The following is a 24,168-nucleotide window of genomic DNA, read 5'->3' on the forward strand; positions in this document are numbered from 1 at the left end:
AGGCTTCCCTAACTCATCTTAGGAGTGGTTTTCTCTTTGAAATCAAGGACAGGTTATGTGGTTTTTTTATATCTATCTATCTATCTATCTATCTATCTATCTATCTATCTATCTATTTATTTTAGCTGGGTGCTAATTTCTCCATTGCTTTTAGTTTTAAGGCAGAAGAGCCAACTCCTAACTATAAACGTGAAAGTCTACTCAGTTAATAACAAGGTAGAGGCCTATGCACTCAGGACTGCTAACCTTCAAGTAATGTAGCAAGTTAATGTCTCCTAGTTCACACTGAGCAATAATTATTTTTTTGCCGTTCTTTTCTTTTCTTTAGTAAGAAAATTTTTATTCATTTTCCATACCAACCACAGATCCCCCTCTCATCCCTCCTCCTGCTCTCCCCAGGCTTTCCCCCACCCGCCTACTCCCCCCATCCCCTCCTCTGAAAAGGTGAGTCCTCCCATGGGGAGTCAGCAAAGCCCCTCCCCCTGCATCAAGGCTGTGCAAGGTGTCCCACCATAGGTAAACCTACAGAGACAACTGAGCAATAATTTATGGTTTAGTATTAAAATAGAATAAAAAAATCCTTTAAAGTACTTTTACCAAAAATAAGTATAATTATTTTTGGCTTTTACAGACATCATCTGGTGTTATGGTTTTGTTTTGTTTTATTTTTTTTCTTCACTGCCATATCACCTCCCTTGCTCTGACTCATTAGAGAGCTAATCATCTTTGTAATTCCAAATTAAAGATTACTTAGTGAGACAGAGATATTACCTCTGCCAGGTGTTTGGGAGGGCCGAATCTAACCAGCAGTTAAGTTTTTTCACGTGACTTCAGTTCCTTGCTCTGTTAGGTCTGCATGGTTTTTGTACTGTTCGGTGAATATTCAGTCAGACACAAGACAATGCTACCCAAAAGCAAGTTAATTAAGAATCCAGTATCTGAGCACATGAGCTAAACTAAGGAAGAATTTTGAATAGAGACTCCGGTGAACTTACCAGTGTTCCTTAGTCTTCTTTGGAGATGTGACCAGCCACTGGATTGGCATCCAGAACTTCTTCCAGCCTCGGTGTTTGCTGACTACATATGGGTTATTGAAACTGGGCAGGAGAATACATGTACACTTACAAGCATGTCACTCTGGGCTTCAAACATTCCCACTCAGTACACAAAAGACCTGCTCAAACAAATCTCAATGACAGTCAGGAATCTTATTGAGAAAAACAGAAAGGCTAGGTGTTAAGTGGGAGGAGCAGCTAGGTTAAGCTCTGTCTGCAGAGGCATATGAAATGAGAGGAAGAGGATGACCTTTACAAACAGTTCATACAAACAGATGATTGAAAAGACAGAAGGTCCTCTGGATGGTTTGACTAAGGGTGGGTTGGTCAAGATCATCCTTCCTGGTATTAAATGCTGTGCTGTGTTGCTTCTGTTCTTTTGGTACTAGGAACCACAAGAAGACAGGAAAGAGACAGCAAATGGTTAGAAGAACTTAGGAACTGCAGTGGACTTTTTCCAAAGCACTTGGAGGTTTTGTTCTTGTCTTACTAGAGTGGTGATTGCAAATATTTAAAGAGAGAGCCGAGGGAGATCTACTATTAACTGGAGCTTAACATTCATGGAGACATCTCATCTGGAAAGGATTCCTTTATGACATTACATCTGCTAGAAGCCTTTCAAGGTATCCTGAGAAAGCAGCCATTAGAATCTGATACTTCAGTTGGTTGACCAGACATGGGGTCAGAAGGCAAGATTTGTCAGTATGGTCAGTGGCTATTCAGGCCAAGGTCCAAAACAGAAGGTGGCAATCAATCATGTCTCGGGGGCAGGTACTCAAGGAGCAGGCACTTTGGAGGATTCAGAAATAAACCATCGGGAAGATCCATGGGAATGGAAATGTGCTGTGTTTGCAAGTAGATATTGGGTCATTTCTATCATCTTTCTTCACTTAGCTAATGACTACGTATCTTTCAAGTTTTCACTGACATATGACCCTGATGAAAATCCTGTCTCTCAGGTAAAGCTTGTCCCTCTATCCTCTTTTGCAACCCTCTTCCCATACTCTTTCTTCTCCCATTTTCCCTTTAATTGCCTTTTCGTACCTTTCTAAATATTAACATTTCTGAAACTAATACTATGTAGGGACTGAGTGGGCCTAGTGGTTACAGTGGTGAAGGGTGTGGAAACAATGTGTCTGTTGACTACAGAGGGCAGAACAGTAAGTAAAAGCTAAGGCTGTGAGACCATACCCTGTGTACTCACCTTACTATTCTAGCCTGATTGGGGCGGGGTGTCAGGGGAAGTCGAGTCGACATGTTCCTAAGTCTTTCTGTGCCTTAGTTTCCTTATCTGCATTCTGGAACTAAAACTGGTACTTCTCTCATTGTTTTTGTAGGATAAGGTGAGTGGAGAAAGTCAAATAATTCACGTGAACTCATTAGTGCCGTGACCGGCATACCAGAAGACACTACTAACTGTGAGCTGACTTTGTTATGGGTGTAATTGAGCTCAGGGTCATGTGCATGTGTCAGGACTCGATATGTAGCAAAGAGATGAGGAACATGTCCTTTGTTCACTAGTTCTCAGCCGAGCACCTAACACACGATGCACTCTATAAATTTTTTTCTGTGTGTGTGTGTGTGTGTGTGTGTGTGTGTGTGTGTGTGTGTGTGTGTGTGTGAAGACCAGAGGTTGACGTTAAATATCTTCTGCAGTTGCTTTCCCTCATTGATTTTGGTATAGGGTCTCTCACTGAACCTGGAGCTCATCAATTTGGCTAGTAGGACTGGCCAATAAGCTTTAGGGACCCACTTTTCTCCAACCTATTGAGTTTTGGGGTTATAGTTGTATACTAGTACACCTAATTTTGTGATGGGCATCCAGATTAAATTCTCGTGCTTATACAACAAGCCCTTTGCCTACTGAGCCATGTCTTCAGCCCCTGTCTTATAAATATTTGATGAAGAACCATAATTAATGAATGGAAAGTGAGTGAGGTCTAAATTAAACAAATTGACCAACCTCTTTTAGCAAGACCTTGTAGGACTGTGACAAATCTGTCTGACTAAAACCTCCAGTTTTTCTAAGATACTTCCTTTAAGTCCTTGCTTATCTCTCTTTGCCTGCTGTAATTTTGTTATTTCAATCTTCAGTCCACTAAACTTGCTTTTGACAAGACCATCAGTGACTTCTAAATTACTAAACCCAAGGGTATAGGTTGTTCCCTATTTCACTTGGTGGGAGTGGGGGATAGCAGGTACAGTGTTTTGGGAGTTTGCTTGTACATGTGTGTGTACACATCTGGAAGCCAGAGGTCAGCCTTTGCTGTCATCCTCAGGTGCTCTCCACCTTGCTTATTTGAGATCAAACCTACTCATTGTTCTGAAACTCACTGATTCAACTATGCTGGCTGGGAGGAAGTCCAAGGATTCAGCCTGTCTCTGCCTCCAGAGCACAAGGATAACACATATGATTTACCACAACTGGCTTTTTAACTTAAGTTCTGGTGCTCAAGCCCAGATTCCCATGCTCACACAGATATCATTAACCTATCTGAAGGCCAATGGTCCCTGTCTGGCTGGTCCTTGACTCTCTCACCCAGTTGCTCCCTCCAGAAAATTTCTCTGTCTTTGTCTCCATGACCAGATTTATTTGGGTCTTCTTGCTGATAGCTCTGTCTTTGACAGATTTTTCACAATCTCCATGACAAATCCCCTCTTCTAGATTTCCTTTCCATTGGCGTTAGTATGCTGTTAGTGCTCAGGCTAGCATATCCACTCCAATGTTGCTTTTTTAACTTCCATGACCAAAAGACAGTTTGCTTACTGCATATTTGTATAGTGATCTTTATCTTAAATGTTGCTTCCTTATTTACAATGAGCTTCTCCTGTATCTAACACATTAAATGGATATGATAGAAAGTGACCATGATTGCATAATTAATTTTCTTAGTTGGAGGTACATAATTTATGATCTATACTTGGTCAAGTTTGAAAGTGAAGATGGATCATGATAAATCATCCTGGTGTTATCCCTTGGTCCAACCAAAATATAGACATGGGCCATTTTCACTTTAAGACTGACATTCACGTTTGCTTTCTCTCTGTCATTTTTCATAGTCAGAGGGTCGCAATACCATGTAGATTCAGTCCCCTTGATTGTCTGGGTCTCTGCCTCCTTTACAATTTTACATTCTTCACTATTGCTTGTTCTTCTCATTGGGACTGAAGCCGTAGCATGTTGTGACTCTATGCACAAAACACTGGCCTCACTCATCCACAACACTCTCTGAAGTTCTTCCTTAGTGCATATCTATTCCTTCTGGACACTGCTTCTTCTCTATACATCCATGACTTTTACCACAAAAGACTGAGTTCTTTTTTATGGGATAAGATAGCCCTTTTACTTAGCACCACCCCATCATTGCCTCAGCACATTGTCAATAAGTAATGAAATCAGTCTTTAAAGTGTAACTTCTTACATTAAACATTCATCTTCACATGTTTATATAAATGTGGTGATGATTTGTTTATATTAAGATGTATGTATAGGAAAGACAGGGATAAAAAGCAGAATGGAATGGGATTCTCATATATTTTTTGCTTGAGAATATCTATGATGTGAAACACAATGACTAGAATGTTCTTAAAAGTAAGATAGAGAAATCAGAGTTCATGTTTCAAGACAGTGGCACATTCCCTGCAAGCAAGCTGAGGTCTGTGTGCAGGTGGAAATGCCAAGGTCAGAGGAAAAGCTTGTATTCTAGAAGTCACTCCATATTTGCTAAATGAACAGCATGCTGGAGACTCAGACTTCTTTATCTTTGTATACTAACACTGTATTTCATTTGTTCAGTTTTATTTTCTGGTGTGTATGCCCATGAGTGCAAGCTACTGAAGTCATTTCAGCTCTGCTGGCATTGTCAACTGTGACTTCCATAAACCAAACCAAAAGTGGTGGAGAGAAGCCAAATACTTGATTGACAAAAGAAATGTTACCTTTGTAGTTTAAAAGTTCTGCTGATTAGCAAATAACTCTCTGAAAAGTGTAAGAGGAAAGAAACCTTCTCTTAAAGAAGATCAGTCTGAAACACAGTTATTGGCATTAATTTAAAATCAATGTAGACACCAAGAGTGGTCCTGTGAGGAGTGAAGAGCACATTAAGTCTGATTTATTTCCAAGTCAGTTGGCAATATCTTAGGCTGTTTCCACGGAGCTTGGGGAGTGACAGTGAAGGCATCTTTCCAAGAGAAAAATGTAGAAAATTCCCAGACATTTTCTCTTGCTATTGAGACTTACTAAATAATAGAACTTAGAGTAAATGTGGACAGTGGTTAATCAAAGGTTATCAAACTATTTTTTATTCAAGAAGAAACTGGAATTGTCATATTATTTTCAATAATCTTAAAATACATAAATAGATAATGTTTTAAAGCTAATTAAGAAGTTTTCTCTTTGGAGTTGTCTGGAAATAAATCATCTTGTTTGGTAGCATCATCTATCTTATGATGAAAACATGTTTTTTTTTTCTTGAATTAAAGTATAACTATTGAGCTAGTGAGATGGATCAGTAGGTAATGGTACTGGCCAACAAGCCTGGTGAGCTGAGTCCAATCCCTGGGTCTCACACGACGGAAGGAAGGAAGGGACACCTACAAGTTGCCCTCTGACCTCAACATGAGTGTTAACACACACACACACACACACACACACACACACACACACACACACACACACAAATGCACCCCACAGAGAACAATAAAAAATTTAAATGTATAAGATAGAAATATCTGTAATGATCACTTCAGACCAATATGCAAACTCTTCCAAAATATAAGGCTCATGTAGTAAAATAACAGATTATTTTAGTATAAAAAACTGATATGGAAGCTCTGTGTATCTAACTTTATGAACTAATTTTTAAATAATCTATCCCATGCCCTCCCTTTGGCTTGCTAGAGTGATGCATAATTTAACAGTTACAGATGTTGGCTTCACATGTGTGTAACGTGTGCACTGCCCAGAGCCCTGAGCCTTACAGAGCCCTGTGTTCACAGTGGTGTCTTACCATCACTATTCTGGAGTTCTAAATAACCTTCACTGAGGCATCCTGTATCTCTCTCTTGTGTTGGGTACCTCAAATTATTCATTTGGGACCATTGCTTTGCTTTTTAGTTCCTCCTACTTCTCTTGCAAGACCCAAGGTGACCAAAGGACATTCATGTGGTGTTTCTCACAAAAGCATCTGTCACACAGATGGAGTGTAAGTGGAACCTCTAGATGTCCAAGGCCTCAGCTTCATCTTTTCATTCTGAGTACTGACCACACCTCAGCTGCCACAGTTTGGATGAATGGACAGCGGAAGAAATATGTAACAAGTTATAAATAAGTATCTGTTGACTTATCTTATTAACCTAGTGCTGTTTTGAGGGCATTAGTTTGTTATGGAAATTACTAGGCAGTTTGAGAAAGATTAAACTATTTAAGTTTAAAAACTGGAAAGAATATATCGAACTGAGTTGATAAGAAAAGTCAAGGAAATTGAATTGAATGTGAGTTTAATTCTCGGAGGAAGAAGTGATGATGTGGGATTAGAGGCACATGCCTGAAAACAGGTATGTCTAAACATATGTCTAATATGTTTGGGGGTCCATTGGTCTCAAATTCAGTTATGTACACATGCTAGCTGCATCTGGAAGATGCTGCACAGATTTCAGAGATTAGAAGGACCCAAAAGATGGTTAGTTTTCCGATTTCTTTTTTTCTTTTTTTACTATTCTCACAATTAATTTAATTTTTTTGAAACTGTCTTATATAACTGAGTCTGATCTTGAGCTCCTAATTCTGCTCTACCATGTAAGTGCTAAGGTTATAGACATACACTGTTCTGCTTCACTCAGACTTTCCCAACTTACAATTTTTCATTAAGAAAATGTTGAAAAGAAATATAGAAGTTGAATGAAACATTATTTTCTTAATTGTTTCCACTACCTCTGAGCAGAAGGAAAGGAACTCAGGCTGAGGCTCCCAGTAAAACTAGTTGAGCTAAGCATGTCTTATTTAAACCATGAAACTTTCCTACTTTGATATATACTGTGAGAAATATATGTAACTGATTTTTGAATCATCAAATAACAAAAGAATACTTCTTTCTCTTTCTCATATTACCTGAGTGTGTCAGGGCCTTTACAGTAGTGTGTCTCCTCCCACGAGTTTCTGTCCTGAAGGTCTATCTCTTTCCCTGAATAATAGAATAGACTGCTGTTCATCTTTCACATGGTCCTACAGCATGGCATGATCTTGATTTCTCTATTGCTTTCATACACTTCTCAGAAGTGAAGAAAATAAATGGTCTCCAGATGTCTGAGCCTAGCTTTAGTTTCTGTTTATATTTATATTCCAACATGATAATTTCTTTTAGGATATTCATGATTGCTGTGTTTTCTGTTGTTCTGCAGATTACATGGTGCCATTAATGCTGTATGAAATCAAAATCTGTAAGAACAGATGATTGATTTTATGTTGCATGTAATTACTTATAGAATATTGAAATTTTGGATAATGATAATGGTGGAAGGGAAATGGGAAATAGCATTAACAGTCACAACCAAATTTATAAGCAAAAGTAAAATTAAGTTTTGGAGAAAAGCTAGCTCTTAAAACACAAAATGAGAGAAAGGCAGGCAGCTGGAGTCTGGAGAATTCCAAATCTAAATAAGGAGTAGTGGGGTAAAGAGCCACACACCTGGACCCAACTTAGAGTACCAACACAGGACACGTTAAGATGCACAAAGGAATGTTATAGAGCATGTTTAATGGCAACTAAGGCAATAAGAAGAGCTTTCATCAGGCTGTGAGAGTAGAGATTGTTTTCCTAAGTCAACATCAGAATATGATCTTAAGAACATATTCCTTGCAGCTTATGTATGCCTCATGTGTGATCCACATTGAAAAAAGTGAACGGCCTCATCAATGGTGGTGTGGTCTTCACTGCTCCTGTCAGCACTGTGTTAGCTTATAAACCAACAATGTTGCCACTTGAGTCTTAACAGCGTTTAGAAAAACTCACTCTAGAATGCTCAGCCTTGGCTTTACTGCCTGGAATGGAAGAGTGTTCCTCCTTTCCAGAGAAGGGAGGGGTCGGGCAGGAGACATGGAGAGTAAAGCCATTCTCACAGATCAATACTAAACAAGGAACATTCTAGCTGCAAAGCTCCCCAGATGACCAGAAAGTCCTCCATTTTCGTCATAAAACAATGATGATAGATGAAACATAAGCCTTAGTTTAGTTTAAATATCTCTCGAAGACTAGCTGGGAGGGAGAAGCAAATTATTTTCCCTAATTTCTGAAATATAATGAGAGTACATAATCAAAAATTGGTGACTGGCTTGAACTCACTTCAAGGGAAAGCTTGAGCTCACTGATACATAAATATTCAGACACTAGCAACCTGTTTGAAATTGCTATTGGGTGCAATTCCAAAATTAATGCATTTAATCATCTCCTAGGCATAAAGCCAAAGGCTAAAAGAGCAGAACATAAAAACGTTGGCCTTGAATTATGTTCTGAACCCTGTTGAGTTTAATTTTACTTACAAAGCAAGATATGCAGTTTGCCACTTAAATTTGTCCCTTAGAATCCTGAAAAAAAAAAAATACCTGGTTTCTTGTTATCAGCGTCTAAATTGTGGTATTCATCTGGAAAGTTCTAGTTTTAGGAGGATCAATCTAAATTACTAGTCAAGTGCACCGAGTTCATACACATAACTACGGAAGACAACAGCAGGAGAAGAAAGCAGTTTTCTACCACTTTGACTGTAGGATACAATGTGCGGTTCCGGGAAACTGGCCCCTTCAGAAGGCACAAGGAAGTTTTCAGCTACACGGAATGTGATGTATTGAAAGGGGAACACTTTCAAAAGGTTTGTTTTACAATAAGGTGATATAGTATCCATTCGTGATACAAAATTTGGAGACAAGAAAGAACAGCCTTGTAAGGAGAAGCAAGCATACCCAACAAGACTAAGCTTATCCTCACTGACACAGATCTTTAAAATCATCTCACTGGAAACAGAGGTGGGCGCACTACTGCACACCAATAAACAGTTGGCGACAGAGGCAGCTAAGAGGTTGTCATTCACCTTTCTGTTTACTGTGGGAAATTCTTACAAACATGGGTTCTTAAAATGAAAATTGAAAAGCACTTCAAATGGCTAAAGGTCAGTTATTTAAAAATATCATCTCTTGCTATGGACTAAAAGTGTTTAGTTGCATAGACTGTGCAAGAACTGGAAGCATGTGACACACATCTCTGTAAGATTGGGGAAGAGAAGCGTACTGGGTAGGGCCTTGGCGATTACTTTCTGGGGTTACAGTTACATTACTTGTGGCTTTGCACAATTCAAGAATTTTGGAAGCTGTCTATGGATAAACTATACTTAATACCAAGTTATGAGAAAAGAAAGAGTGAAAGTTTGGAGAGAAAAGAGAGTGGTAAAAAGGAGGAAGACAAAAAGAAGTGAAGGAAAAGACATGCTAGGATATACATTTCTTATTTTGACCAAAAAGGAGGCAATTTGTGCTAAGACATGGACTTAGTTGAAATAAGACAAAACTTCATAAGGTTGCAGAGATTTTTAGGGGGTGGCTCGTAATTTGAAAACACTTAGCTGTCATTTTTGCACAGACAGGCTGTATGTTGATATTTTCAGGCTCAGAAAAAAAAAATCCCTGTCATTTAGCAATTGTATACCTTCTTACATGTGAAGTTTTCTTGGTTCTAGAAGCTAGATTTTTTTGAAGTTGGTAGCTTTTTATTTGAAAGCTGTATGTATACATACATACATATAAAACATACATATATACACTCATGCATTTGAAAGCTGTATGCGTACAGATATGTATATATGTGTATGTAGATATGCATATTTGTATATATACAGCTTTCAAACACACACACACACACACACACACACACACACACACACCAACCCTGACTGTGTGACTCAAGTGTCTCAGAGCAGCTATGCTTTTGAGTTTGGGATTAAGTTGGTTTGCCATTTAGCAGCCACTCATGACTGCAAGTGCTTTGGAGACAGCTTTTAGCTCTTGTCTGTTCCTAAGGAGAGGTTTCCTACATCATCATCTCAAAGGCAAAACAAGGTTAAGCAAAAACGACAGAGATGGTGAAAATGACAGTGAACAGCACAGTGCTGAAGCGCCCCATGTCCATGCATTCCAGTCCCTTCGGAGGGTAATTTATAGTGCTCGTGTCTGCAGTCTGAGCTATTAGTATACTCACCCCTAACAAGAAGTTCTGCCTCATCTGACACACTGTCTGCTGTGGTCTGTACCCTGCAGCCATATCTCCCAGCATGCATCAGAAGGATGTTCCTGATCATTAAATCTGCAGAGGATGCTTGCTGAAAGAGGGATGAAGTGCCAGTTTAAAATGTTGCAAATCTGCCTAATTCAAGGTGGTTTAAGGGGGAACTTTACATATTCAAAGGGCCCATCTTTGGCCTTACCATTTATAAGACAACAACGCAGACATCAAACATGCCCTGTCTTAAGGAGTATATCAAGTTATACTTTTCACAATCGCTCAAAAAGAGTTTTAACATTGAATATTGCATAAAATGATTTAGCATCAATAGTTAAGAGGTATTGAAGTATATACCAAACACTCTTTAAAAGTATAGGAAAATCACTAAAAGTTACTGCTTTGTTATTGAAAGACAGGCCTATTTTTATGACAGTAAAACTGTGTGGAAAGAAATAGCAACTAGTGGGACATTAATTATGAGAAGGTAGTTGTTGAAAGATTATCTCACGAGGATTTATTGAATATTTCCTTTTGTAAGTACACCATGGGCCACAGAATGTAACAGCACTTAGGAGAGATGGCTGGTCCTCAGCCATGTGTTTTTTTGTAACAAAGATACCATCCTCCCATAGCCACCGTCATCAAGGGGCAGGGGCAGCCTGAACCCATGTTAGTGCAGCCATAAAAGAAAAGGAATCTTGAGCAACACTTGACTTTTGTTGGGAACAGAATGATGAGAGCCTAGTTCAATTACTGCAGTTAGGTGATCAATAAGTGCCAGGAAGAGAATCTTTTGATGTATTGCTTATGGGATGAGGGAGGGCCCTGTAGATGACTGTCCAACTGATATAAACCCTTCCTTACCTAGCACTGTCCTTCAATGACTTTGTCACAATTAATGACTTTACTGTGATCGTGTAAAGACCTGGTATTGTTATATCTCATGTCTCCTCCCCCCTGACAAACCCCACTTTTAGTTTGTTCTTTGAGACATGGTTTCACTATGCATGGGCTGGACTGGAATTCAATATTCAGTCCAGGCTGGCTTTGAACTTGCAGTAATCCTGATCTTTCTGGTTCAGCCTACTGAGTGATGGGATTATAGGGCCACTGAACCTGATGATTTATTTTCTCCCCCACAGGGTAAAACAATAGAACGACCTCAATATCCCCTTATTTCATGCTGCAAAGGAGGGAAGTTTGGCTTGAATGTGCACAGTTTATAATAACATCCTCCAGGAATTAATGCATAAACTGAGTGCTTAAAAAATGCTTAATAAACTATCCCAGAGAAGGACCCCCAGATCCAAGAGCTTTTAATGTTGGATGGAATGAAGGAACATTACTTTTAAAGACAATGTGTTTGTCCTTACAAGGTAAAACATACTAATAATTATTTAAGAATTTAGTTGTTTGCTTTTGTTTTGAAATAAATGAATGGGTTTGTCATATCATGAAAAGAAAACTGATGTCTCGGGATCCCTGATTTTTATCCTCAGTGTTTATAGGAAGGATATGTTGTTATGAGCTGTTAAAGCTCTCATCACACAGAAGTTCTTTTCTTTCAATGAATTACTTTGTGATCCCCCATGTTTTAGACTCTCTCTTCTCTCTCTCTCTCTCTCTCTCTCTCTCTCTCTCTCTCTCTCTCTCTCTCTCTCTCACTCTCTCTCCCTCTCTCCTAGTTATTTTTCCTTATGGCTAATCTTACAATTGGAGAATCTAAGGGTATAGGAATTTTTTCTCATGAAGTAATTTGGTAAGACATAGTCTCATTGATTCATATACAAGAAACTGCTTCATAGCAAGAATGCATTAAAAATGAATCAAAATGTCACAACAATTACTTTCAGAATGAAATAAATGTCCATCAAATGTCATAATGATGACTTCCTTAGGATATACCCTTACTCACAAACCTAAGGAGATTCATTTCCTATGTGGTTGCTTTCTGGTGGGATGAAGAAATGTTATCCACCTTCTCATCTCGCCTAGACCAAGTGCTCAGTTCTTTCAAATACAAAGTGGAAACTTTAAAACACTCTGATCTTTCATTTTAGTGGAGAAACAAAAGAAGATTAAATATTATAAGCAGTTGTTCAGATTCTAGTCAAGATCATTTTAAGTGATGGAATATTTGTTTCCAGCAGTTTGGGACCACCCTGGCCCCCCATGCTACAGGATTCTAGGGGCTCATTCAACCCAGACACTTAGCTTAGTAGCCAGGAGTCACTGAGTAGTACATTACTGGACCAGAATGGGAAACCTGTCTGATGAGAAAGTAGAGAAGAAGCCACAGACATAGCAGATTTTTTTTCTAGAAATAACTCCACCTGTAAGGATGGCTGTCATTTCTCTTGCATTATTCTGGGGCTGTTATTTGTTTTACTTATTTATTCGTTTATTTATCTATTTATTTGTTTATTTATTTATTTGTTTGTTTATTTTTGAGACAAAGTTCTCAGTAGGGTGTCAAGGCTAGTCTCAAACTCAGAATCCTCCTTTGTCAGCCACTCAACTGCTGGGGTGACAGGTGTAGCGATCACCTCAGCTTTGCTCTGGGTTGGAAGCATCCCACCACCAAATGAATTTGGTAGCAGTTTAAAATCAGCAAGGGTAAGGCTTATGGCTTTGAAAGTGAATTTGTAGCAGCACACTCCTGTAATTAAATAATTCACATTTCATTTTACAGGTATTTTCCTCCTAAATAATTTATTTTCTTTTGAATTTGAAGAAAAATTTTCAACCCATTTACTTTCTGTGGAATCGAATTGAGAGTGAATATTAATGGAAAGATGAATAGAGTACTTAGGGTCATATAAACATGCAAATAATTCAGGGTCCATAGAAATAATCTCTCCTTTGCTGTCTGTGTGTGGCTCCTGAGACTAGAACTCCATCGTTATCTAGTGGTACAAAATGTCTGCAGCCTGGTGCACAGACCTGGATACCAGCCTAGTGAGGAGTTGAAATTGGCTCATTTTGGGCTGATATCTTTTCTTTTGGATTATACCTGCATTATATTTTTAAAATCCTAAACAGGCGCGCTTATAAGCAAAGTGAATGGACTGTGAACAGTAAACCTAAATTACTCTTTCTGTAGATTTACTGCTCTTTCAAGAGAAGTAATGAGGAGAATTCACACGGGAACCCATTATCCTTAATCTGAGCCCACAATGTGCAGCTCCTGTGAGAAACTCTGCAATTCGTGCAACTTTAATGAAATGGTTACTTACAGGGAGCTTTGCTTTCTTCAATTCAAACTTGGTTTCCACATCTTGTCTCTCAGGAGGCATTCTCCCTCTCCTCTGACTCTCATTCTCCTTCCTTTCTTTTCTCTCTGCTGGTTTTGGTTTTATAAGCAAACGGTGTTACCTGTTACTGCAAATGAACTTCTCCACAACCAGGGCTTAACCTGGTGCTTCAACTAAAGCCCCATATTGGTGCATGGGGGTCTTTAGAGGGACAGCTCTGCCTGTGAGAACAGTGGGGATTGGCTGTTCACTTTTCCTGGTCACACAATCTTGTTAGAGCACTTGGGATTTCTGTTTATAACTTGGAAATAAAATAGGAAAACGGTGGCTATCTTTCCACCTAAGTTCAGTTTCTAAATGAACTCCCTCCCTCCCTCCCTCCCTCCCTAATGTGAGAAAGTACTCCCTCTCTAGCCCAGGCTGATATCAAATTCCATATGTAGCTCAGACTGGCTTCAAACTCATCCTGCTGCTTTAGTTCCATCCTTCTAAGTGGTAGATGACAGACATGAGCCTCTACACTAGGAAGTAGCCGCTTTTTTAGTTAGACTTCACTCTAAGAACCTTGAGCAGCCCTGCCCGGCGGAACACTGCCAATTGTATTCCTAAGAATGGAAACTCAAGCACAGGGACAAATAGCCAAACGAATGGAAACACATGAACTATGAACCAATGGCTGAGGGGTCACAACTGGATCAGGCCCTCTGAATGGGTGAGACAGTTGATTGGCTTGATCTGTTTGGGAGGCATCCAGGCAGTGGGACTGGGTCCTGTGCTCATTGCATGAGTTGGCTGTTTGAAACCTGGGGCCTATGCAAGATCGCTTGGCTCGGCCTGGGAGGAGGGGACTGGACCTGCCTGGACTGAGTCTACCAGGTTGATCTCAGTCCGCGGGAGAGGCTTTGCCCTGGATGAGGTGGGAACAGGGGGTGGACTGGGGAGAAGGGGAGGGGGGCCGGAGGGGGGAGAACAAGGGAATCCGTGGCTGATATGTAGAACTGAATTGTATTGCAAAATAAAAATAAAAATTAAAAAAAAAAAAAAGAATGGAAACTCTTTCTTGGATCTGCTGCTCAGTGTCTGTGGGTTCTGTTTGAAGTTCAAGTTCTGGACCTCAGTAGCGAAGGCTCTATGGAGTCAGCCTCTCCTGCAGCCGAGTGCTGTGATGCAGATCAGCCCCTCCCAGCAGTGCGCCCTTGGAACACCCCCTCCCCCCGCCCCGCCCCCTCCCTCCTAGGTGCAAAGGCTTTGTAGTGGGGCAGACGTTCTTTTCCTGAGCAATTCAATTCAGATCCCGTCAGCTAGGCTTCCTGCAGTCTCCCTTAGCTCATTCCCTGAACTTAACCCTTTCTGTGCTGGAAGTGTCTCCCACTGTCTACCGTGGGCATTCCCAGAGCTGAGCAAGGTCAAAGTTGCCGAGTTGCCCAAAGCCAGTAAGCAAATTAAAGCATGAACGCAGCTAGGGCCTCCTTCTCCTTTCTTTGCGGCTGACAGTACCTCTCCTCTGTTCTCACTGTATTTCCTAGAAGGAATTAGGAGTGAACATAGAAAAAGACACCAGAGAAAGGCAGGTGGGGTGAAACACTTGAAAGGAGATATTGGTTTAGGAGCGGTGTTGTATAAATCCAAGCTCTCCTTCCTGATTTCTAGACAAAATGGTAAGAGGTTCAAGGGTTCAAGGCCTCTCTCAGGCTTTTGTGAGAAGGCCAGTAAAGCCCCTAGCAGTATTTCTGGAACCTGGTTAGCGTTTGACAAATACTGTGGTCAAAGGGAGCCTAACTGCACTTTCAGCAGTCTTTCTTCAGTGTTCACTCCCTGTCCAAGCTGAATACCAAGATTTTCAACCGCTATAGAAAGTTGTTTTTTTAAATAAGTATTTGGCTTAATTTTAGACACAGGTATTTCCCATACCCTCTCACCTTTGTATTATAATAAACCTCCATTGGATGCAGACATAGTTGACTGAATTCTGGCCTTGGTACAGCACCTCCTGAGTATCCTTGAGCCTCTAGAGAAGTCAGTAATATATGACCTCTCCAGCTCTCTTATTCTCTCTCTCTCTTCCCCCTTTGTCTGTCTGTCTGTCTCCATCTCCACCCCCTCCTCCTCTATGCATTGTGGGAATATCAAGTGAAGCACGGTACATGCATAAAATGATTGGGCAATACTTCAAAAGAATGAAGTGCTAAGACACATTTTAAGAATAGATTACAGCAGAAATCTGTGCACACGCCAACATAGCAACCACTAGGAAGATGTTAAACACTAAGATCATTTAACCTAGATTCTAAACAGGAAGCTCCATTCTCAGTGAGTCTCAATGCTGTTGTGGATGGCGATTTCTGTTTTTTACTTAAGGTGTATTTCACTTTCTTGGGGTTTATGTAGCCTACGATGCCCAGCCGTGACCCCTCAATGCCTATAAAACATTGCTCTTTGTAAAGCAAAATGAAATGATACAACTTCTATAAGATATAATTTAATAAAACTCTTACCTAATGTAAATCCTGGGAGTTATCTCTGAGGTATGAGTTATTAGATATCATTAATGTCATAAAAATTGTCTTAGACTTCAACATGTTTTCCATGTAGTAGTATTTCATTTCCCCAGGTGATAATTTGTTTAAACTATGCTATCATCATATAGTCTTATACATATATTATCTTTACAATATTTTTTCCCTTAAACCTTTATAGAATAAGGTTTAGATTAATGCTGATATAGATTTTAATATCATTTAAAAAAAGTTTATACTGATTAATTTTTTGTGCTTAAATGAAAGTATACATTCTTTGAATGTTATGAATAAAGAAAATAGGCAAAGTGTTCCTTAGTAAAAATATTTCTGTCTATCAGAGTGAAATATTAAATTACTCTAACAATAGATTCAAGATTCAAACTGTTTCTTGATGTTTAGCTTCCAAACCAATATTCTCATGAAGATTTTCATGTACTAAGAGAAACAGTCTTACAGAATGAGATATATTAAATAAGAAAATTAAATTGTGAATCATTGGTTAAGTTTAAGATAACAGTATCCAGTCACATATCAGTATCAGCCCCAAGTCAGGAGTTAGTGCTGTCAGTTCATTAGCCTGGGTAACTGAAGACCAGGCTTTATATAAATATATTCAAAGCAGACAAACACTAGGTCACTTGTAATTCAATTTTAGGATGATTAATTTTAAAGTAAAGAGAATAAATCACATTTACTACTTAGATAGAAGCATGGGTACAAAGACAGGCACGAATAGTTGACAAAAATGCTCCATGTAGTCCACCCGTCCTTCTGTCTCCAGTACAATACAGGACAGGAGAGTGAGGTACTCAGCTAGCCAGTGATGCGGAGTTGCAATGTGTCACACTCATTCTTTAAGTGTCTTCTTTCCCCATGATGCAGTCTGTGAGTCTGCCTGTCTAGATAGAAGGAAGTGACAAAGCAAAGGACCTCTGATGTGTCCAGTACCATATGCTGACAACTGAGCTCTTCTGGAATACTTTCCAGACCTCGTGTTTTCTCCGACTTACTCTTCACTCCCTTCTATCTGTTGATAAAAGTTTACCTTCCTGATTTCCGGGAATATATGTCTCACCCTTCTTTCATTTTTTATACAGTGTGCTATTAACCAATTCACCGTGTATTCATTTCTGCTGTTATACTTGAAGTATGGGGACATAGATTGCAGTGAGCAAGTGTCCCTCAAATCTACCTTCAAGAGAAGAAATGCAAGGAGGAACCACAGGCTAGGTTTTTCATACTTGCATGTGTGCTTTGAAGAGCTGTGGAGGGAAGCGGATCTTTTTCTCCTGCTAGAAAACTCAGGTTGAGTCCAGAGAAAGATATTTTCTTTCTGCATATCTCATGGAGTTTAACAATAACTACTTTATTAATAATTAGGAGGATTGACTTCTAAGGTTTTATGGGTTTTGCAGACAAGACCACACTATGTAGCTTAGTCTACCTTCATACTTGCAACCTTCCTGCCTTAGCCTGCAGAGTGTTGGGATTAGGGGCTCGTGCCACCATGCCAAGCTTTCTAAGTAACCGACAGAGTACATCGTGTTTGCTATCCCTTTTCCATTTCTAATGTCTACCCCTTGGATGTGAGCCTGGCCCTTCACTTGTCAGTCAGTGTCAACGGCTGCTGTTTAAGATGCCTGGATGCTACTCTCTATCACTTAGACTTAGTTGATCACTTGATCCAGTAGAAGTGGATCCTCTGATTCTTTTGTCAAGCATTTTCTCCATTGGCCTGCTAAAGTTTCCAAATGTGTCTCATGTTAACATTTGCTCAAATCTTAGCTCTTTGAGAATGACTCCCCTGACATCCAGGAATATCTGTGTATTTTGTAAGCCTCAGTACAAAGTGAAAGGCAAGATCTTTCCTTGAAAACTAAAAATTTGCAAATGCCAACATATAAAAGTATTGCTTTTCACATGAGACACGTTGTGAGACTCAGTGAAACTGTAGAAGTCACATACATAGGAACTGGATGTTCTGATTAATCCAACTCACCTTGGTCATCTTGATATTACCTGTGTCCCCCTGCAACACTAATGCCCATTGGAGGACATGGTGCTATCTGAAATGAAATTTCTGTAAATAAAACATCTCTTCTCTCTAAGTGCTTGCAATTTTGTTCTTCATTTGAAATCTTTTTCAATATATGCTGATGTGAACAAACAGGCCACATTTATGTTTTATGCTAGAATAATTACAGGAACACACTTTACCTTTCATTCTGAACGTGATACTTTACTATGACTATATTTATGTAGTCTGTGTTATTTTTCCAGATATTCTTTGTCACTTTTCTTGTTCCTACAGTGCAAACCACACACCGGCACACCTTTGTCAGCTTTACCTAACACTAGGCTTGTCGGTGACAGAGAAAGGCCATCTTATACTCGAAAGAACAGAGCTGGGGACTTCTACACCTCACAGCCCTAGAGCTAGAAGGGTCACAGAGGGCTTTTCCTTCTTTCTCACTTAGAATCTTCGAAATGCAGTGACACATGGCTTCTCTTTAAGTGGATTCTCAGCAGGAAACTTAAACTCCCATCGTTAAGACTAGAACTTCCTCTCTGTGCTCTGCCTGGTAGATCAACCTTCTCGTGAAATTTCTTCTGTGGTGCTATCCTAACACCCGCCCCATAGGCTGGCTCAATGAGGCAGTACGGAGAGTAACAAGATCTTAGCAGGACGACAGGCAATAAACATTTTTGCTCCGACCGAATTCTTCCACTATAGAGTAGCGGCATAATCACACTATCTTCCCTAAGGTCTGTGCTCCCAGAGTTCTGTCTCTGGGAAGTTACTCAAAGATGATAGTGAGATAAAGACTTTGGTTCATTCATGAATGAGCTTGTGATTTGTGAGCAGCTAGCAATAGCCTGGCCTCCAGGAGAGCTCCAGAAAATACCTTACAGGAGCTTCTCATTTCCCTTGTGACTGCAGAGAAACAGAACTGTGCATTCAGTTGCCAGTGGTTTCTTAGAGTGTCTTGTAGTCTAGGCAGGAAGTAGCACATCTTTGGCACCCTGGGAACTACTTCCTTCCCCTCCACTCTGCACGTGGAGGTGAGCTGTGATCTAGCTATGGGCTCTCCATGCCATGGTACTTCAGTGGGAAGAGAAGTCACATCTACTACCGGGTAAGATAACACATACTTTTGAGGAACTTAAATGCAATGTGAATAGACAATAGGTCATAACATGACGAGTTAAAACATTTAATAGTACACAAGTCACAGGGAAGAGTGATTTCAGTATAAAAAAAGAAATAAAAACCAACCTGCAACTAATAATTTCCTGCAGCAGACAGTAAAATTGGAGGGCAGAGTACAGGAGGCTTGGCTAAGGGGATGGTCAGTGTACAGGTAGATAAGCTCTGGGCACCTGAGTCTCTGTTTGGTGTTTTGAAGTTCAGTTATGCTTCCTATCGAATAACACCTTGTTCTGATTCAACTTACAGGTAATTTATTATATTAGTTAAAGCAAGATTTGGTAAGTATATCAAAATAAATTGGCCTTTTCAATAATAGTGACCATGGAACTGTTAGTAGAAGCCAGTTTTATTAACAAAATAGTGTTGTTCTTCAAGCTCCTTTGTGACTGGTTTTGATGAGCCACATCTGGACATAGAATGCATTATCTTCTTTTGAAACACAAAATTAACATTCTAAAATCATCTACCCACTTCATTTCTCCATGTACTTATTAATCTTTCCTGTGATAGTGAGCTAACCTTGACAAAATCCTCTACATGTGACCTGTAACTGACATGTTCCCTTGTAGCCATGTGAAGCATGCTGTGATCCAGTATTCACTGAATAATTTTTCAGATTTGAATCCATAACTGTATATTTTAGATGGATCTATATTTGACTGACATTTCTGTTTCCATTCTCTCAATGCATCTTTTCATGTGTCCAATCTATCTTTCAAGATGAACACTACTAGCTTATTATGTCCTAATACACTGTATTCCAAGGTTAAATGACATTTACTCATGTTTTTACATCATCAAATGGTATCTACACAAGAATCTAATTCCTTCCTGGCTGTGTGGATGAGTATACGGACCCCTGCCCACAGGGTCTTCCTTCTGTTATATCAGCAGAGTCTAAACAGGCAGAATAGAGTAGTCCTGTCTCGTTCATCAGGCCCCATACAGACCCAGCATTGTGAATTAGATCAGGTCTTGACAAGTGCAACAAGTTCTCGTGTTTCTTTGATCTTTTTCTGGTGCTAGAGACTGAACCTGGGTGTGTGCAGTGGTAGTTGGAGTGTATGCACACCCATATACCTCTGTGCTCTATCCCAACCCATTCCTGATTTTTGTAGAGGACTTTAAGAATTAGCCTGGAATGAATCTAGCTTGTCTGTTTTATGTTGAAATCTCTTAGACATAAATAATCCTTTTATGACTTTTTATCCTGGCATTGAAGGAAAGGGAGGCCAAAGCTTCATCCTATAGAATGAGAAGACACATGTCCACTTCCAGTTTGCTCCTTCTCTCATGGGGTAATGATCAGTTTCCATATGATCTTGCCCACTGTTACTTTCAGAATATAATATCTGGTCTTACTTAGTGGTCCATGACCTCTGCAGAGACTTCTGCCAATTTTTGAGCTCAGCTTTGATGAGTTAAATTCAGTATTCCTGATTCCCATTTCTGCCTTGTTCATGCTTACTCTTTCCTGTTATTATTCATTACCCTTCAGAATATATTGACCAAGTGTCACAGTGTAGCATATTCAGGTTGTGTCTTCAAAGCTCGTGGTGGTGAGAGCTCTGTTATGACCTGGTGGGGTTTAGTACTCTAATTATTCAGCCCGCTTCCCACTACACTGGCTGTTCTGCTTCCTGGTATTGTGACTTCTTGTTCATTCTCAATTATTTTGCTGCTTCTTTTATTCAGAGATGGAAACTCACTTTTTTGACCCTTGACTCTGGATTGGTCATTGACTTTTTTTGACAAACAGAATTCAGTAGAATTGGTATACTGGAAATTCTGTGACAGTGTCTTGAGAAGATTTGCAGTCTTATTGTACACGCTTTGGAACATTCATTTGTGGGACTGTATAAAAGGTAGTTATGTTATAAAGATCATAGAGAATGGCCTAGAAAAAAGGAGACATCCAGAAATTTGTAATTGTTGCAACAATTTGAATCAAGCTTGGAGACTCGTGAAGAAAGAAATCACTTGTGACCCCAGTGGAAGCAGCATGAAGACCTTGGCAATTTAGCTAACACTTAGAACTTGTGGAGCCCCACCCTGTCTTCCGGTGCTGGGATGTGAGTCCTGCTGAAACTATGACTTACTCTTGAGGTGCTGACCCTGGAGCTAGACTTACAAAGGTAGGAAGGACAAGTTTGACACTCTTACTGAGCATGGAAACTGGATAGGGATTGAGAAACATCGAAGAAATTGTCAGTGATGGTTGATTGAAAGTCACTTCATTCTACTGTTGAAACGTTTGTGAACAATGTCACCTGAAATAACAGGGACTATGCTTTACTCCTGTAGATTAAGTGAATTTGCCTAAATGGGATTTCAGAGGAAGAAGGGTGGCCACGTAGATGCTTTAGCTCAGCTGTGCATGTAGGGAAATGAGCCAAAGGGGGACTGCTCATTTCACAAGTACAATACAGCAAAAATGTAAAGGAACCAATCCTAGCAACTGAAAGATAAAACTTCCATTTCTAGTCTCTCCAAGAGACAGAAGATTAGGGAAAAAGGAAACACATCATCAAACAGCAATCCCAGGATTCTCCCAAGTAACTGAAGTCAACAAGGCAAAGGAGTCAAGTGTATGGCCATAAGATTCTGTCAACTTACTTCAGAATTTCAAGAGCATTTCCCCACAGCATACAAACCAAACTCAAGAGAAACTCAAAGAATCTGGCACTGGAGGATGGGAAATGGGTGAAAAGATTGTCATTGGAGGTGAGAGTTAGGAACTGGCAGTAACCATTGTTGTAGTCCTGTGGAAGATGCAGGACTCCTATGGAATTGTGGGCTCCACTAAGGGGCTGTAGAGTCATGACACTGACTACTGACTCATCTTTTATGGTGATGTTCAGAAGGAGTTACAGGAACTAAACACTGACCACCATTTTCAAAAAGAATTTAGAGGAGATATTTTGACCCAGAATTTGTTAGGTTACATAAGAAAATGGTTTTATTTTCATGAGCTTTTATAAAAACAACTCAAAAGAAGGGAAAATCTGTAGTATCATTGAGTAATATTGCCTAAAGGTATTCTTACCTATAATCTGCTTCTATGGGTATCAATGATACTGCATTTCCTTTTATGAATAGTGGACCACATTTGCACCTAATGCTTATTAGTTTTGGCCACATAGAAGCCTCGTCGTATATGTTCTTCATATGCATGAAAGAATGTAGTACTTATGGAGTTAATTATATTGGTGGATATTTAAAAAAATGAACAAGGACAGTGAATATATTTTTACAAAATATCTTTTTTTTCAAAACTCAAAAGCTCTAATTGGAATCATTTATCATATCTTCAGAACATAATCCAGTTATGTATCTAGCTCTTTCAAGTTTGTCAAAATCTCGCTTTATGAGACATTCACATCTTTGTAAAGAATGATTGCTAAATGTTTTAATAAGCATAGAGCTTAACAAATAGTAATATCATTTCAGTTCTATGCTTCAACATCAAGTACTGTGAGTGCATTTGCTAATCCCACTTAGAAACCAATGCACAGAAACAACCTTTGGGTGAAACTCACCTCATTACAAAGGAAGGAAATTTGAGTTACTGAATCTGGTCCTGTTTTCCACAATCAGGAAGTCTCATCAACCTCCAACACACTTAGAATGGAGGCAACCAAAGTCCGTCAATGTGAGAAGACTCTTTTACCTCCTTGAACACTGTACGTACACTGAGAGCTACCACAGCCACCACCCACTGAAGACAAGGGCCGAAAACATTGGTGAAAAGAAAAGTGAGTGAGAGGAATGTGTCCGTCAAACCACCTGTGAGAAGCACAAGGTCAAGCACGACTCTGAAGACACATTCGCAAGATCTGTGAACTGAGGAAATGACATTTGCCAGTTTTTGGGTGTTTCCCATATTTTGAGGGTTTTATACAAGATGCCTTTGCCCCTTCCAATGTTCTGAAGGTTTTCCCATTTCCTTCTTCTCTTTTCTTAGCTTTCAGGCTTTACACTTAATAGTCTTCAATCCATCTGATTTTTTTTTTTTTTTTGTTTCTAGGCTCTCTCTGTGTGTAGGAGTGGTGGTGTCTACTTTCATTGTTTTACGTGTAGATATACAAATTTCCCAGCATCATGTCTTAGAAAATCCTTGTTTTTAGAACCTTTATTTAAAAAAAGAAAATAACAACAGCAACAAGAAACCTCATTGGCTGTGGATACATGGGTTTACCCCCAGACTATTTTTTTTTCTGTGACTTTTCCTCTCCCCTCTCTACAGTCTTTACCTTCATGTTCAGTATAGTCTTTCTATGTAGCCCAGGCTGGCTTCCAGCTTTCTGTCTTCCTGTCTTATTCTCCATTGCTGGAATTAGATGTTAAACTGCCACACCCAGCTTCAGCGACAGCTTTTAGTATACTTTGACAACAGGTAGAGTAAGACCTCTTGCTTTAATTCTTCCAGATTTTTTTTATTCTTTTGCTTTTGATGGCTTTGGCTATTCACTTTTCGGCTGTTATGTGGGTTGAACACAAACTTTGAGGCTGGTTTTCCAGTTATGTTCAGAATTTCATGGGCATTCTAATAAAGATCACATAGATGTTGTAGAACACTTGGCATCGTGGCTATGTTGATTTTTCTAATGTGTCAACTCAAGGTATCTTTCCGTTCTTTTTTCTAGTGTGCTCTCTTTGATTTCTTTCCTTAGTGGTTTATAACCTTCATTGCAGAGATCTCTTAGCTCTTTTGTTAAGTTTATATCTTAGTATTTTTATAACTATAGAAAGTGGGTTTTTTTTACTCCTATTTCAGACAACTCACTATTGGAGAACAGCAATGTCCCCTGTTTGTTGTTTTCCATATGTGAGATCCTGCCATCTGAGAATGGTGACAGTCTG

General features: G+C 39.5%; 1 protein-coding gene across 7 annotated transcripts in view; it reads right to left on the minus strand.

Moving 5' to 3' along the window:
• The window catches only part of Cntn5 (contactin 5), a 1,171,099-nt gene that overhangs the window by 85,115 nt on the left and 1,061,816 nt on the right, over positions 1–24,168 (minus strand). For all 7 annotated transcript variants that reach the window (XM_052752006.1, XM_052752033.1, XM_052752025.1 and 4 more), the window contains one exon: positions 10,298–10,418. In XM_052752006.1, coding sequence (XP_052607966.1) covers positions 10,298–10,418 — 121 coding nt within the window. The remainder of the gene's footprint in view (positions 1–10,297; positions 10,419–24,168) is intronic.

The sequence above is a fragment of the Peromyscus californicus genome, unplaced genomic scaffold, assembly GCF_007827085.1.
Source record: "Peromyscus californicus insignis strain IS unplaced genomic scaffold, ASM782708v3 Scaffold_11__1_contigs__length_118956290, whole genome shotgun sequence".
Taxonomy (NCBI): Eukaryota; Metazoa; Chordata; class Mammalia; order Rodentia; family Cricetidae; genus Peromyscus; species Peromyscus californicus.